This window comes from Pelobates fuscus, chromosome 6 (genome assembly GCF_036172605.1).
Source record: "Pelobates fuscus isolate aPelFus1 chromosome 6, aPelFus1.pri, whole genome shotgun sequence".
Lineage (NCBI taxonomy): Eukaryota > Metazoa > Chordata > Amphibia > Anura > Pelobatidae > Pelobates > Pelobates fuscus.
In genome coordinates, this window is record NC_086322.1 from 165,070,010 (window position 1) to 165,086,695 (window position 16,686).

Below are 16,686 nucleotides of genomic sequence, written 5' to 3' on the forward strand. Positions count from 1 at the left end.
AAAATTACGAATGGCATGTGATATAAGAATTTGTGATATATAGCTTTAGATTTATATTTGAATGCACACTTGGATAGGAAGTTGTTGCATTCAATTTTAATTTTGTTATTCTAATTTATGTTATGAGATATAGAGGATATATTAATGATTTTACCATTACTATGGGTATTTTGTGTGCAATATTTAACAGCCCTCTCGTTTAGATTCTCGAGTACCATCAATGTGTACAAGTAAAAAGCGGATTCATTATTTTTTATGGTGGAACGCACGGCCATGTTATTTTTTCGAGTGTGGAACGCATACGGGTCACGTGACCAGAACGCAACGCGTGACGTATGCGGAAATGATAGAAAGTTACACGAGAGGGAGCTGAAATCTTCGGATAAGAAGCTACACCTGAAGAAAGATGCCGGGCAACGAATGAAATTTAGAAGAGAGAAGACACCCACTATTCCACCAATGACTTGGAGGGATTAGGTCCCTGAGGAAGTCCTTTTGCACAAGGACAAAACGCGTAGGACCGATGGCCTGTTCTTATTTATATTTGTTTTTATTTATTTTGTACACCTCCTGATTTTATGAGTGAATAAATTGCCTTGGAAGGATTCATTTGGTCGGAGTTTTTTGGATCATCTTGCTGACCCTGATACCCCATTGGCTACCACTCGAGGAGGGACACTGATTGATACCCCCATCTATATCGTGGGGAGGCACCCTTAAAACGCTTAACCATTTTGGAATTTGTGAGTGCATATATATCAGTACATTATTTTTGAGTATCAAACAATATTTGCACTGTTTTATCCTCTATTTTAGGTACACCAGCAGAATCCCTAAAATATCCTATCACTTACATTATTTGTTTATTTGCCTGTTTACCCCTTTTAGGTACCACGTGGCTGTGGTTGTAAGGAAAAAGGGGGGTGGATCTGTGGAAGTTTTCCTGGGGATCTTCGGTTTGCCTGTTTTCCTCTTTTAGGTGCCGAGTAGCTACGGCAGTAAGGAAAAAGAGGGGGGGAATCTGTGGAGGGGTGTAGACTCACTGCCTCCTGGGGGTTTCCCATAAGTGTCACTTTGACTGCTAGCCTCATTGGACATCACTTTACTCTGCTTGTTGTGTGCAGAGAGGTGGAACACTGCAGCCTCGAGCGCTGACGCTGAGTGTTCCAGTTTAACTTTTGTGGCAGGTGGATTCAGGCTGGTATTGCTGTTGCCATCACCACGTGGTAGTGGTACTTGCGGGTGGGTCTGCAGGTGTACTACGGGATTGAGTTAGGTGGCTTTTGCCACACGTGTAAGGAAAGGGATTTTTGATAACCCTGTTTGAACTTATTTGAACTGTGATGCATGCACTGTATTTTACTTGAAATGTCTTAATTGTCTGTCACACAGATTCCTGTGTTTACTTTTATCTTACTCTCTGTACTATTTACACTTTCCCCTCCTGTTTCTCTCTCTCTCTCTCTCTGTATCTGGGACGCCTTATATAGAGGGTATGGGACAGAAATTAGGTAAACCCAGTAAGGGGTGGTTCGCGTGTGATTTGGTAGAGGATAGAGAAGGGGAAGAGATGGTTAAAAAGGTTGATAAGATTGCTAAAGTGTGTGGAATTGCTGTACCTTCATGTGGTAGATTACAGCCAGAGAGCTGACGCAGACTACTGACAGAGAAGAGTAGCAAGAGTTATTCAGCAGGAAGGTTGGGTTGAGGAAGAGATTGATTTTTGTGTCTCTTTGCTCGCAATAATTGTAACGTCACTGTCCTTCCAGCGCTGACATGGTTAAAAAAATCATGCTGGCTCTCTCCTCACCCCTCCCTCCTTGCCTTCTGTGAGACGCGAGAGGGGGAGAGGGAGGGGTGACATTCCTGGTTTTCAGTTCTGCGTTCAGTAAAATTATTCAGAAACTACTGATAAGACTTAGCAATGGAATTTTTGCTAGCAAATATTCTAATTGTGTATTTTGTTATTTTAATAGAAGTTGATAGGATGGTTAAGTAGTGATGTGTCGTATAAGAGGTTTCTAGGGTTTGTATATTGTTATTGTTGTTGCCATTTATATGACGCCAACAGATTCCGTAGCGCTTTATATATATATATATATATATATATATATATATATATTATATATATATATATATATATATATTTTTTTTTTTTGTGTTTTGTGATAAGGCAGTGAGGATCGTGTGGGAGACTAGCTCACAAGAATACATTCCACCTTTCTGAGGCTGTATTTCCTTTCGCGGTGCAAAGTATTTTCTCCAAGACTGGTGTATAAGATAGGGAGTCGGGGATGTAGCTCAGTGTTGATTACGAAGGTTAGGAATGAATCTGATGCAAGAATAGAGAATTATTTGGACGAGTTAAAAATGTAAGGGCAAGTGTGATTTGTTGCAATACTATGCAATATGGATAGAGGGAATATGCGAAGTAGCCAAGTTAGATTGTGAAGAGGAAAAGTGATTAATGGCTGGCAGATACATATTGTATTCAACTGTCTTATTTAACCTGCCAGGTTTGTTTATAGTTTAGTATTCCATTTTTTTTTTTTTTTTTTGCAGAACAGAATGTTGCTTCTCTGATTTATTTTATTAGCTATGATATAGTGTAAAGTTGAAACACCCTAAAAGAAAATGGCTCCTAGTACAAAAGGAGGTTGGCCCTTCTGCCCTTACCATGCCCACACCTCCTGCCCACATCCAACATGGCCGCCACTTCCTCACTTCCTTCCACGCCTCCAATATGGCGTCCCCCAGTACCACAGCACCTCTTATGCCGGTCCTTCCGAATGATCTCCTTCCACTAACCCTTAGTACACCGGCAGCCCCAGCCGGAGGAGTGACTGTCCTGCACCCCTTAAACCCCAAAGATCTAACAGGCCCAAATCTACCACTAAGGCCCCAGCACCTCCTTCACCTGATTCAGCCCAAGAAGACTAGGTTATGGGCAAGCCTGTATCATTAACTCCTGTTATGGGAGTATCTGCAGGGGAACAAGGGGGGCCATTAGCCACTGTTACTTTACCCATTGAAGGCCACCCCGCCACATTCCTTGTTGATACAGGTGCAGCCCGAAGTGTTCTGCGAGAACAAGACCTGCCTGATTCTTCCTTTTTGTCCAATATTGATGTCTCCTGTGTGGGAGTGGATGGTCTTCCAAGACAAAGCCCATTAACTACTCCTTTGCGGGTTGGCAGCTGCCCTAGTCTGCTTGCCCGTTTTGTGGTGTCATCCACATGTCCCATTAACCTGTTAGGTGCTGATGTACTTTCCCGCCTACAGGCATCAATCACTTTCACACCTGATGGCCAAGTGGAATTATCTTCAGCCCTCTCTGATTCAGATACCTCAGCCTTGTGTTCCTTACCTTTGATGCTTCACCTAGAGACACCACAGGGCTATGCAGAAGGCATGAGAGAAAATTTCCCTGCATCTCTACTGAACACTGTCCCTAAGACTTTGTGGTCCTCAGGCCCAGAAGACATAGGCCATCTGAAGGTCCCACCAGTAATGGTCAAACTTATCCCAGGGGCAAAGCTACCAAGAAAGTCTCAATATCCATTGAAACCTGCCCAAGCAGCAGCCATTACCAAGCAAGTCCAAGCACTGCTGGAGAAAGGGGCTCTTGTTAAATGCGAATCTCCATGTAATACTCCTTTATTTCCTGTGAAAAAGAAGACACCCAAGGGTGAACCAGAGAAATACCGAATGGTCCAGGACCTCAGAGCAGTGAATGAAGCAACAGTCCTGGACACCCCAATTGTGCCAAATCCGCACACACTCCTCTCTGGCATTCCACCTTCTGCCAAATACTTCCCAGTGATTGACCTAGCCAATGCATTCTTCAGTGTTCCGCTGGAACAAAGCTGTCAATACCTGTTTGCCTTCACACATGAAAAACTACAATATACATGGACAGTTATGCCCCAAGGGGCACAGAATTCCCCAAGCCAGTTTGCAAAAGCAATGAGTATCATCCTTGACCCCTGGCAGTCTGACCATCCAGAGGTTGTCCTACTCCAATATGTAGATGACTTGCTCCTTTGTGGAGATGATTTCCCATAACAGAAAAATGCTCTCTGGATCTCCTCTGTTATCTTGCAGATCAAGGATGTAAGGCGTCTCTCATCAAACTTCAATTCTGCCAGCCTACTGTGATCTTCCTAGGCCACTGCCTGTCACATGGCACCAGACATCTCACACGTGACCGTGTCAGAGCAGTGTTGGCCATTCCACCTCCAAAGAGCACAAAATCCCTACATGCTTTTCTAGGCCTCATCTCATACTGCAGAGCCTGGATCCCTGAGGCCTCTCTGCTCATGCAACCCTTGTATGACGCTCTCAAATCAGACCCCTTCTGCCTGTCACCAGAGGCACTTGACAACTTCTACACTCTTCAGCGAGCAATTGCCTCTGCCCCTGCTCTTGGCCTACCAAATTATGACAAGCCTTTCAAACTGTGTGTCTGAACGACAAGGCCATGCTACAGGCGTCCTCACTCAACCACATGGTCCTGGCGGACGTCAGAGGCCTATTGGATTCTTCTCCTGTCAACTGGATATCGTGGCCAGAGGCACCCCTTCCTGCCTTCGTGCTGTTTTTGCAGCTCAGGAACTTATTGACTGTACTGGGGACCTGGTTCTTGGTCACCCTCTTACTGTTTTGGCACCTCATGACATTTCTGCAATCATTAACCAGGTCCAAATCAAACATATCACAGCTGCCAGGCACCTTCGACTCCAGTGTCGCCTCCTAATGCCTGACAATGTCACCCTCCAAAGATGCCAGGTTCTAAACCCGTCCACTCTTCTGCCACTCCCTGAGGGGGGTACCTATTATGGATTCATCATGGATGAAGGATATGTCCTACTCCTTACACACACCCTGGCGAAACTGCTACCCAACTTGCCTCCCTGTGACGGGCCTGAATATGCTTTTTGCACCATGTGGTACAAGCCAACCATCAACCCTGAACCTCGCTATGAAGATGAACTTTTCCAGTTGGTTGAGATAACATTCACCTTACAGGACTTCTATGATACTGAAGGTAACAGCATGGCTTTAGTCCAACTGCCACATGAACTTGAACATCTGTACCACCATTGGGACACAGCCATTCCACATGTCCCTGTAACCAAGTCAAAGACTAAGTCATGGGGTGATCTTGGGCCCATGGCAAAATTATGGGCCACCATGAATGATTCACAACTTCAAGAAATAGGCGTTGCCAAGTATCCATCAACTGAACGTGAACATATAAGAGCATGGCCACGTTACTTTCTGGAAGAAGAATTTGAAGACCTGATCATACAGCATGACCATGATCCAGAAACCCCCCATGACTGCTTTGAACAGATGAAAATGGAAACAACACACCTACCAACCGTGCATGAGGATCCACTAACAGATCCTGACATCACCCTGTTTGTGGACTGCTCCAGGTATGCTGATGAAGAAGGAAAATATCATACAGGATATGCCGTCACCACAACAGATGAAATTATTGAGTCATCATCACTACCATCAACAAAGTCTGCACAAGAAGCTGAATTACAAGCTCTAACTTCAGCATGCAAGATTTCTGAAGGAAAGCGCGCCAATATCTACACAGACTCAAGATATGCACTGGGCGTGGCTCATGACTTCGGAGTGATTTGGAAAACAAGAGGATTTCTTACTACTGCCGGTACACCAGTCAAGCACAGTTTTGCGATCAAGGAGCTGATGGATGCCCTCCTACTTCCAGAAGAAGTGGCTGTTTTGAAGATAAAAGCACATGGGAAGTTGGACTCGGATGAAGCAAAGGGCAACCATTTAGCTGATCAAGCTGCAAAGCAAGCTGCAAGAGGACCACAGGAAGTGGAAAGAAGAGTGTCCGGAAATGAAGAAATTCCAAGAAAAGAAGAAATTCCAAGAAAAGAACAAATTCCAAGAAATGAAGAGACTCCAATATTCACTCTGCAGACTCTTCCAACCGACCTAAAGATCTTACGAGAACAACAGGCTGCAGTAGCCCCTGAGGAAAAACAGAAAGGGGCTGTTCTAAAAGATGGAGTGTATTACAACAACCTCAGATTCTGTCTCCCTAAAAGTTTGTACCCAGCAGTTGTTCAATGGGCGCATGGCCCTGCACACTTATCAAAAGATCTGATGAATGCTCTCGTACAGAAGTACTATGAAGCTCCTGGAATTACCACGCTGATCAATAACTACTGCAAAGCGTGTGTCATCTGTGCTAAATGTAATCCTGGGAAAACAGCTAAAGTCCCCGTGAAGCACCTGGCTAAGCCCATGTATCCATTCCAAAGAATCCAGATAGATCATATCCAGATGCCAAAGAGCGGCAATTACGAATATGCATTAGTAATAGTGGACATGTTCTTAGGCTGGCCAGAAGCCTACCCAGTGATTAACATTACCGCCAAAACAACAGGACGACGTCTACTTACAGAAATTGTGTGTAGATTCGGATTGCCGGAAGTCATTGAAAGTGACCAAGGTCCGGCCTTCACAGCATCAGTTGCCAAAGAAATTTGGACTGCTCTAGGAGTGACTCTTGCTTTCCACACCCCTTACCACCCACAGAGTAGTGATCCTGATTCTGACACAGGCAACCACAGTCTGCTACCCGGTGATTGGGTCCTAGTCAAGAAATTTGTGCGAAAACACACTCTGGAACCAAGATTTGAGGGACCATTCCAAGTTCTCCTGATCACCGCTACCTCTGTCAAGCTGGCTGGTAGGCCACGTTGGATTCACGCCTCTCACTGCAAAAAGACACCTGCTCCAGAAGAAGCTGATTCCGCACAACCATGTACTTCTGGTACCTAATCCCCTTGATTGGCCTTCTTAAAGCCCAGCAGGTGGCCATAACTAAAGATGCTAGTGGATACACCTTCTGGTATAATTCATCACGTACCCGTGTGGCCACCTTTACCTTTGATTACTGTGATATTGTAGATTGCCCATTCCCTAAATCACAGATTCAAACCATTTATAAAGATATACCACAAGCAAAAGACCCCTACATTTGTGTAGTTGACGAACAGTGGGGGCACGATTGTAACCATTGGGGGGCGGCGGGATGGAATACCGGGCCTGCCTGGGGTTACAAACCAGAAAGTGCTTTATCAAAAGTAGATTATCATGGCAGATCCCTCCTCCAAAGAATGACTTTAAGAAAGCCTGGAGGAAGTACACCTATGAAGTTAATGTTAAATATTGAACATCCTGGCCCAGAGGATGCTGGCCAATATGTAATGGGAATGTACTGGAGAAGAGGTTCCTATATAATAAACTAGGACATTTCTACCTCAATGATATGTGTCACTCTCCAGAGTGGCAAGGAGCTGTACATATGGTCCCAAATCCGCTGAAACCACATATCCAGTCCTTTAGAGACATGACGGCCATTGCTAACCCTACTTTTAAAGATACCATGGCCGCTGAAACTGGATTTAATTACATTAATTTGTGGTTAGAGTGGATGAGATATAATGCCAACAAGCATAATAGAACCGCATGTTATGTGTGTGGTGGTGCCCGACCTCATCTCGGCACAGTTCCCCTAATCCTCCCTTTAGAAATAGAAGAGTGTTTCTTGAGTCTTTTTGCCTACCGCTATGATTTTAACAGGTCCCTCTGCGAAGCATGGACAGCAGAGTACCCTATCCTAGTAGGAGGTGTTAAACCCCCAGATGGAATTACAATCTATAAAGGTAATTACACTTGTTACACCATGTATGATGGGATTGGTAAATTCATGGGTAACTTTTCCAAGGGTTATTGTGCTGTGCCACTTACAGAACTGTTCCTGTGCACCTGCTACAACACCATACTAGGTCACTAGGAGATATTTACTGGTTATGTGGGGATTTACAGCTAAGATCTAGACTGGAGTCCGAGTGGTGGGGAGAGTGTACCTTGGTCAAAGTCATCATGCCCATCCACATTATTTCTGATAATCACCCTGACACTCATAATCCAGCACACACATCAGCCAGAGTCAAACGTGAAACCCCAGTAAAAGGCAGTTTTGACCCACATGTTTACATAGATGCCATTGGGGTGCCTAGGGGGGTACCTAATGAATTTAAAGCTAGAGATGAAGTTGCAGTGGGGTTTGAATTACTCTTCACTATAGTCACTGCCAATAAGAACCTTAACTGGATAAATTATATCTATTATAACCAACAGCACTTTGTTAATTATACCAGGGATGCCCTCCAGGGTTTAGCCGAACAATTACAAGCCACATCCCAAATGACCTTCCAGAACAGACTGTACTTAGACATGATTTTAGCCGAGAAGGGGGGTGTATGTAAAATACTACCCGATACCATGACTTGTTGCACTTACATTCCAGAAAGCACAGGCCCTAATGGTAAGGTCACTTTGGCCATAGAAAAATTAAATAAACTCTCAGAAGAATTGAAAAAGAATTCTGGGGTGACAGATCCCTGGGAAAAATGGTTTGGTTGGATGACTGGTTGGCAAAAAGCTTTAGTTCATATTGGTATGGCTCTACTAATTTTTCTTTTTGTTCTCGCTCTTCTCGTTTGTTGTGTCCTCCCATGCCTCAGAAAGTTCCTACAGAAGACTGTAGACCAAACGACACCAACCTTTACTCATCTGGAAATTGGTGATCAAGATCTCACATCGCCCTGCATTCCGCTACAAACTCTTCCCTATGACGACGAAGTGCAGAAATTCTAGGGAGGGATAGCTAAGGGACAGCTTCCGTCTGTATGGGTTAGTCTACCGTGTGGAGAAGTGGTGGACAAGCCACCGTGGGATACCCATGGGAGTGAAGCGTTCGAGAGCCGTACTGACGGATGAGTTGCAGCCTACTAGGGTCAGATTAGGGATAGACTTGCACTTTGCATTAACACCAAAGTAGCGGACATGGGGGTTTATGTGTCTTTGGGCTAACAAATATTCTGATACTAACAAATAAAGTGTATCCTTTTTAGCAATTAACACTCTATAGGGGGGACTGTTGTAGAATTATTAGGCCCCTTATAAACTATAACCATCCTTACTGGGCCCCTTTAATACTATATTCTCATATTCAGTTCTCAGGCCTCATAGTTTAAGCTTTACAAGGTTCCTTTGTTCGTAGAAACAGCATGTCAGCAGAAAATGCTAGAATCTTCAGGTTAAATGAAACTCTGTAGCAGATAGTCTTGATAGAGTGTATGATTGCTAAAGAGGCCTTGAGATGCTAACCTTGAAACAACTAAGGTACCAACTACTCATTATGGATAGCTGCCAAGCCCCCCTCCCATCGAGTAAGCTGTAAGCTCCCTCGTGCCCAGCAAGATGGCGCTGAAACCTGGAGGAGACCGTCATGACGTCAGTTATGACAAAAGACGTAACACCCAACAGGGAGGGCATTTAACTAACCACTTTATAATTTAGCCAATTGACAATGTTTTCTTGCTTATATCTTGATTTTTACAATGATGTAATTTCGCCTTTAAAAGGGCTTGCAAGCCCGCTTTTCAACAGAAGCCAATAAATTTCCTGAAGTTCTTTCATCTAATCTGAACCCTGTGTCAGTGTGAATTTACTTCTGCGTATACGCAATTTAAACATCTCTAATTTGGACAGGAACAGATAGTCATTCAAACTTCTTTGTTTGCTTAAAAGATTCCCTTATCAATTACATCACATTTAATTATGTGCACACATTTTATTAGTGAACCTAGCTGCTTCTTTCTATACTTCACTACTATAAAAAAAATTATCATATTCAACAATAGATTTCTCACATTAAATTCAAACAAGTCTTTTGTATAAAGTAAAGTCAACTGTTTCAAAATTAAATGATTTTGGAGTATTCTGTGCTTCTCAATCATACTGAAAGACTGAATAAATTGTGCACAATCAAAAACATACAGTTTGACAGAGTAAAATCTACAAACATGCTCACTGGTATTTGAAAGGAATATGTGGACTCTATTCTGCGGAATGAGAATTACAAGATGCCAGCATAGTAATTCAAAGACACTTTACACTACAGTTCACAATACACAGCCAATACACTGTAGGCCACACACCACTTTACCACAGGCAGCATTTGTTTTCAATGGAAAATTTGTTATCAACATCAGCTATCCATGTTCCTGTAAAGTGCAGGGCATGAGATCATTTGAATTGCCTCTCTAATTGAAGCAGGTGTAGGATATTTTATTTAGCTGAAAAAAAAAAATATCCCATGCCACAAAGAGAGAAATAACACAAACAAATTTCATGGGGTGGGCAGTGTGTGTGTGTGTGCGTGCGCATTATAAATAGAATCAGTAGAAAACTTAAAAACATAAGCTACACTTTGTGAATGCGTGAGATTCCAGCTGCATGCTCGGGGAATTAACATTCACTGCGTAAACATAACTGCTGGCCATAAGCACTTTATAACACACAAAATACAAACCCTAAAGTCACATCATTCAGTACCACAAATTCCCCATTGAAATGAGCTAAACAGCTGGAGATATTGGGCAGTGCTTGCAGCATTAGTCATTGTATGTCTGTTACAATTGCTGCCCAAGGACAAACACTGTTAAAATACTATATGCATGTTCTATTGCCGTAGATCAGAGATATAAAAAGCTAGGAACAAACAAAGAAATCATTGTTTTCCTGTGGGGTTGATACCTCCGAAAGAAACATGCTTGGAAATTAATACAGGTAATACAATATATTAGCCAGTTACAGTTTGTGCAGACAGTGGATCGCTGTGTTTATTGTGGCACGACACAGATTATTTAAACAGCTCTCAAACAACCCAGACAAAACAAATATTTAAAGTGTACAATAGGTAGATAATGGCATTTAAAATGATACGTTGGGAACTGGATGTTCAACAAATAATAAAATACAAAACAGAGCCTTTCAATGTTTAGTAGAAATAATTTCTTAATAAACTAGGAACCATTGCAAGAATGCCGAATGGTAGATATCCAGATGTTTCCACGACGTTTTGCCATTCTAGAGAGGAGTTAAGCAATGAGGAAGCAGAAGTTACAACATCAGGATATCTACCTTCCGGGCATCGCCTAAAGAGGATATAATTGTTCCACGTATTAAAATCTAAATATCCCAAGGTTCATTCCATAGTGTTCCAAATTTGACCTTCTTATATGGTAATATTTCACTTCTTTAAAACCAGACTAGTGAAGACAGTTTTATAATTTCAAAGTAGTTATCAGGTCAGGGGTGATACCTTGGTATCACATACGAACAATGAAATCTGGACTCTGACAAGACCACTGGTAATAATTCATTCTACTCAGGAGGAAGTTACAAAATGTCTGAGCTGCAAATTCTCACACCATTATCTATTTCAGATGTTCTAGATGTCCCCAGTACACTCCAATAGTCCAGATTCATTAGAGGGTACTTGCTCTAGATAACTATAGTGACACTGCAGGGGCATGATCTAGACCCCAAAAACGGCTTCTTTAAGCCAATGTTTTGCAGTTTAGAGTATCCCTGTAAATAATAATAAATACAATTTTTTTTAAAATCTAAAAATTATCTATGACACATGGGTATTGCACTGAACAAAACATTTGCTCCTGCGACTACTGTTCTGGCCCTCTTTATACAACAATAGACGTGTGAAGACCAAAGCCAGATTATTTATTCATAAGTCACTGTTCAATGTTTTGACTTAAAAGTTGACCTAATTTCACCTTTATCTGTTGCATTTAATTGCAGTCTTGCATTGTAGTAGCTTGCTTATAGGGACACTCCACTGCCCAAATAAGACAAAATAAGTCACTGTTTAGTAGCTATACCTCCAATGAAAACATGCATGCACGAGATGAGCAACTGCCTGTCTCTTGAGTTTAGCTCCACTAGATAGTGTTTTTAACACTGTAGGGTCTATTAGGAAGTAGCAGGACCGGTTCTCTGACAGTGAGGGAGAGGACACACTCTTCACACAAAGCATTTCTCTAAACTAAAGTTTTTTTAGGGTTCTCGAATGTCCTTTAAATATGAATTACTTGACATTAAACTTTGTATATTTAGCGAGCATAACTCCATATGAATGTGTCTGTGCAGCTTTAGTGAAGAACGATTATTCTCTAATTAATACCATTAAACCATTGTATTGATTCCATTGCATCGTTAAATAGGATGTGGCCCTCTGACCTTTGTTTTTTAAGGGTATGGATACTTCATACACATGATCCTGTAAGGCTTGCGATGTTTCCTTCCAACACACATATGTAGTAATGTACCATTTAGTTTTTACCAAAAACATAACATACGTACCCATCTACACGCACAGGTTCATCAAATTCAAATAGGATGTAGTCTCCTGCCACTGGAGAAAATGCCCAAAAGCATTCCTGGCCCACATAGGACTTCTGAAGAGTGAATTGCTGGTAAACCTTGAGACTGGTGCTCAACTTTGCAGGGGGATTTGGATGAGATTTGTACAGAACTTTCTTATCAAAATCTTTATCCTGTGAAACAAGAGTTTTATAGAATCTTATTGCCACAAAAAATATGAATATTAAATAATGATACGTATATACATATATATATATATATATACATATATATGTCAACATTGAAGTTGATCTCGTGTATTGTATAAATTGGCCACCAGCAGCACCCCATTTATGCATGTTCAGGTGAGTGCAGCCCCCTGGTTTCATATATATATATATATATATATATATATATATATATATATATATATATATATATATATATATATATATATACATACATACATACATATACACACATATATATATATACATATACACACATATATATACATACATATATACATACACACACATATATATACATACATATATACATACACACACATATATATATACATATATACATACACACACATATATATATACATATATACATACACACACATATATATATACATATATACATACACACACATATATATATACATATATATATATATATATATATATACACACACATACACACACACACACACATACATACACACACTTGGAGCAGAAGTGTGCAAAGGGTTACAAACTAAAGGTACATGAATGGAGTACTGAGCGCGATTTGGCCCACACCCAATTCTCATACAAGTGCATCGGCTTTAAAGTATTTCTTTATGATAAATCAACGTAAGCAACAGGGCTGATACAACACTAAAGAACAGCAAAGTTATACATATTAAAATGCACTGTAGATGTGAACCTATTAGAATCTAATGAGATTAGTGGGTTAAAGGGACACTATAGTCACCTGAACAACTACCGCTTAATGTAGTTGTTCAGGCGAGATCTATAGCTCCCTGCAAGCAATCTAATGTAAACACTGTATTTTCAGAGAAAATACAGTGTTTACATTGATTGATCGGAATACCTCCAGTGGCCGTCACTCAGACGGCCACCAGAGGGACTTCCTATCATGTGTGGCCCTAAAAAGGCCATGTATACGTCAGACGTATTAAAATACATCTGACGTGTGCAAGAGAGAGAAGGCACTGTGTACGCTACTGCCTGTCAGCAGAGGAGAGGGGGCAGGCAAAGACCGCGAGCTGAGAGTCAGCTCAGTTCGCGTGCATGCGCGGTAGTGTGCTCAGGACTTCATAGGGCGGCACGAATGCCGCCCTATGAAGTATGTGTGGCGAAGCCGCGCTTGCGCACATGAGAGCAATGACTCTTCCGAATGGAAGCGTCTGATTGCTCGCTGCTCGCACCCGCCTATTTCGTTATTTTGACGAAATAGGGGGCGTGGCTTCACGAGGCTCCTGGCGCTGGAACGAGGTGAGTAAAAAGGGATGCCTGGAGTGTCCCTTTAATATAGTTGTTCTGATGTCTATAGTCGGTCTCTGCAGGCTTTTTGCAGTAAACACTGTCTTTTTGCAGTGTTTACATTACAGCCTAGGGATACCCGCATTGGCCACTCGTCAAACGCCACTAAAGGTGCTTCCTGGGTAAGTGCTGCACATTGTGCAGCATTGACGTTCAGAGTCTCCACGCTCTACATGGAGATGCTACATTTTCTCCATAGAGATGCATTGATTTCTGCATCTCTATTAGGAGATGTCGATTGGCCAGGGCAGTGTTTAGCTCCGCCCCACCTCAATGGCTGTGCTAATCAGAATTGATGATCTCAGTCAATCCAATGCTTTCCTATGGAATGCCAATCCTGATGATCTCCGTCAAGGAGGTGGATCTGGTGTGAGGCCAGCTCCGCGCAATTAGGGTACGTTTTTATCTTACTTAAGGGGGCAGGCGACCTAAATAGTGCTTTTAACACTATAGGGTCAGGTATAAATTTGTATTCCCGAACCTATAGTGTTCCTTTAAGATGATCCCAATTTAAAGTTAATTTACTGCTGAAAAGGAGATATAGACCTCAAATATTTTTGGATAAGCTTTTCAAATGATCACAATCTGAATTTTTGTAGAGAAATCATTTGGAATGTTTTTCTCACAGATTCTTATTTGAAAAGCTTATCCTAAAATATCAAATAGAGGTCTAAAATTTATATTTATTATTGTGTGGCCACAGACTATTCTTGTAAGCTACAATCACATAAAAGCATGTCACCTTCAGGTTCTGGATTTTGCCAGATAGTGATGAGTGTGTTCCAATGTGCTGAAACAAAGAAGGACGATATCGGATGCGCAGACTGGATTTTTGACGATCACAGTGTTTCTAGAAATAAGATATTGCAATTTAAAAAATTGGTTATTTCCATGTATTATTTTTCATACACCTCTGAAGAATATTCACAATTAAGAGAAAAAGTTTTAAAATCATTCCACTGCGGCAAGCCATTAACTGGCCTTAGTGTTTCCCTCCCCCCTCACCAGCAGTGTAAAGGAACAATTCGAGCACCATACCTACTACTGCTTACTTAAAATGCTTTGACACCTCCTGAGGTCCACTGGGCACCTGCCAAATCCTTGTCTGCAATCAGAGGGTCCAGAGTGAAATTCTGTCAGCTTCACTGAGCTAAGCCCTGCAGTGCCCAAGCACCAGCTGAGTGCACTGCCAGGCTTGGTTCAGTAGAAGGAGTTACAGCTGCAGAGGTAGAGCGGGTGGGTGCCCAGTCGGGCAGTTGTCAAACCAGTTTTATATGGTTTGGCTACATACTGTGGGGAAGGATGCACTCCTGGCACCATGACCACAATAGAAGATTGTAGTGGTTATGGTGCTTGTACTATTCTTTTAAGACTCTAGAACTACATTAAAGGAGAACTGAACGGTCGTTTCCCAGGATTTTTAATATTATGTTTACTGATCCCCCATATTTAACAAATATGTCTTTGTGAGAATTGAAAAGTAGAAATCCACATAATAATGGAAAAAAAACTGCTAAATTGATTCAAAATTTTGTCCTGAGTTTAAAAATACCCAGTGTTTACATGCTTTTTTTTTGCAAGTTATAGGGCTATAAGTACAAGTAGGATATTACGGTTTCAAAACATACATTTTAAAAATGTATCAGTAGTGACATTGTAACACTATTATCTGTCAAATCTCTGGAAAACACCCCACATGTATATATTGTTTTTAATCCCTTAACGACGAGTGACGGACGAGGTCCGTCACGCGTTAAAATGAACCCCAGGTCGCCGCAATCGCGGGGTTAATGGTGCTCTGGTCTGCCTCTGTATTAGAGGCAGACCGGGAGCACCGACTTGCGCTGTCCCAGCACATGTGCCCGCTCTGACAGCATATGTGATCCTGCCCCCTGTTGAAAAAAATAAATAAAGTTAAATTAAAATCCCACCCCCCTTTACCCATTTTAATAAAAAATTAACCCCTTCCCTGCCAATTGATCACTGGCTACAGTGATCAATTGGCAGGGATTACACTTTACTATGATCTGATTTTTATTTTTAACCCTCAGGGGTTAATTTTATTTTATTAATTAATTTAAATTTTTTTAAATTATAAATGTTGCTAGCTGGGGAGGGTGGAAGTTAGTGAGGAATTGGGGGATTTAGTGTTAGGCTAACTAGGGGTTAACGTTAAAAAAGAAAGTTTTAAAATAAGCTTTAAAACGTAAAAAAATTAAGTTAAAAAAAGTTTTAATAACGTTTAAGTAAAAAAAATAAAAAATAAACCCTTTACCCAGTCCAAATAAAAATTAACCCCTTCCCTGCCAGTCGATCACTGCCTACAGTGATCAAAATACAGATCACAGTATTATACTGTGATCTAATTTTTTTTTTTAACCCCTGACGATTAACTTTTATTTATTTTTTAACCCTCAGGGGTTAAATTTATTTAATTAACTAATTTAAATATTGTATAATTAAATATTTTGCTAACTGGGGTGGGTGGGATTTATGGGAAAATGGGGAATTTACTGTTAGTGCTGCTTACTGCTAGTTAGGGGTTAACGGTAAAAAAAAAAGCTTAGAAAAATGTTAAATCTGTAAAAAAAAGTTTTACGAAAGTTTAGGAAACTTTAAAAAAATTAATAAGCAAAACAAAAGTTTAAAAAATAGTTTTAAAAAGTTAAAAAATACATTTAAAAACGCTCATTACCACTCACCTGGAACAAACTAGAGAAAAAATGATCCCACGCCAAGGTTCAAAATATGCCTTTTGAATTACCCCAGGGTGTATCCTTTAATAAATAGTATGTGTTTGTGGGGAAGTTTCAATAACCAACCATCTAAACAACTCCAAATTGGA

General features: G+C 41.1%; 1 protein-coding gene across 2 annotated transcripts in view; it reads right to left on the reverse strand.

Annotated features, from left to right (window-relative positions):
- Window positions 1-16,686, reverse strand: part of MGAT4D (MGAT4 family member D) — a 182,735-nt gene that overhangs the window by 42,118 nt on the left and 123,931 nt on the right. For both annotated transcript variants that reach the window (XM_063458454.1, XM_063458453.1), the window contains 2 exons: window positions 14,584-14,691; window positions 12,286-12,479 (listed from right to left, as the gene is read on the reverse strand). In XM_063458454.1, the coding sequence (XP_063314524.1) occupies window positions 12,286-12,479; window positions 14,584-14,691 (302 nt within the window). The remainder of the gene's footprint in view (window positions 1-12,285; window positions 12,480-14,583; window positions 14,692-16,686) is intronic.